Consider the following 940-nt stretch of genomic DNA (forward strand, 5'->3'; position numbering starts at 1 on the left):
TGGGACAGACAAGCCAGATCTAAACTAGAACCCAAGGAAGAGGCCCACAATAGGCAGTGGGGCTGGGGGGGGGGTGGTAATGGTGAGGGAGGGAGGAAGGAGTCTTTGTGTTGGTCAGGCAGCTTTCTATCATTGCTCTGAGCATATGGATCTATCTGAGGGTGGTGACAATGCTCTGTACAGATGGGTGTGTACCTCTATGCTCTGGTTTATTTCATGGAAATCTCAGTTTAGGAAGCCCATAGATCTTGGGAGGAACGTGTGTGACAGACTAAGTCAAGAGATAGTCACTGGAAACCTCTCTACAATGTTTCTATTATACTTTTTAGGTCAAATTTCTGCCAAGATGTCCTGCCAGCAGAACCAGAAGCAGTGCCAGCCTCCACCCAAGTGCCCCTCCCCCAAGTGCCCTTCCCCCAAGTGCCCCGCAAAGAGCACAGCTCAGTGTCTGCCTGCAGCCTCCTCCTGCTGTGCTACCAGCTCTGGGGGCTGCAGTGTGCCCAGCTCTGAGGGAGGCTGCTTCCTGAGCCACCACAGGCGCAGGTCCCACAGATGCAGGCACAGGAGCTCCTCCAGATCGTGTGACCGTGGCAGTGGCCAGCAGTCGGGGGGCTCAGGCTGTGGCCACAGCTCTGGGGGCTGCTGCTGACCTGGATCCTGAGGCTGAGACGACAGAGTTTGGGAAACAGAGAGTACCAAGCAGTAGCCCCATAGTGACTTGTCCTTTCTCAGACATTCTAATCTCTCTTGGGCTAATGTGCTCTTCTAATGGATTTTCCAAAAGCGTGGTTCTCATTCTGATGATTGCTTCACCTGTGTCTAGCCGTGTAGGTGAATAAAACTCTGAACAGCACCTGTGTGTTATCTGTCCCTTGACTTATTCCACCCAAGGCTGCTCACTGGCGTTTTCCTTTCTCAGCTCTTGAAGGCCCAAAATACC

General features: G+C 52.9%; 1 protein-coding gene across 1 annotated transcript; it reads left to right on the top strand.

The window, feature by feature from the left end:
- The first annotated feature begins 346 nt into the window (after positions 1-346).
- Positions 347-649, top strand: LOC100757137 (late cornified envelope protein 3D-like). Its single transcript, XM_035451703.1, has one exon. The coding sequence runs from the start codon at positions 347-349 to the stop codon at positions 647-649; it is 303 nt and encodes a 100-aa protein (XP_035307594.1).
- The last annotated feature ends 291 nt before the right edge of the window (positions 650-940 follow it).

This window comes from Cricetulus griseus (genome assembly GCF_003668045.3).
Source record: "Cricetulus griseus strain 17A/GY chromosome 1 unlocalized genomic scaffold, alternate assembly CriGri-PICRH-1.0 chr1_0, whole genome shotgun sequence".
NCBI lineage: Eukaryota > Metazoa > Chordata > Mammalia > Rodentia > Cricetidae > Cricetulus > Cricetulus griseus.

Excerpts from the sequence above, each read along its gene's own strand:
- LOC100757137 (XM_035451703.1), top strand. The coding sequence starts at position 347 with ATGTCCTGCCAGCAGAACCAGAAGCAGTGCCAGCCTCCACCCAAGTGC.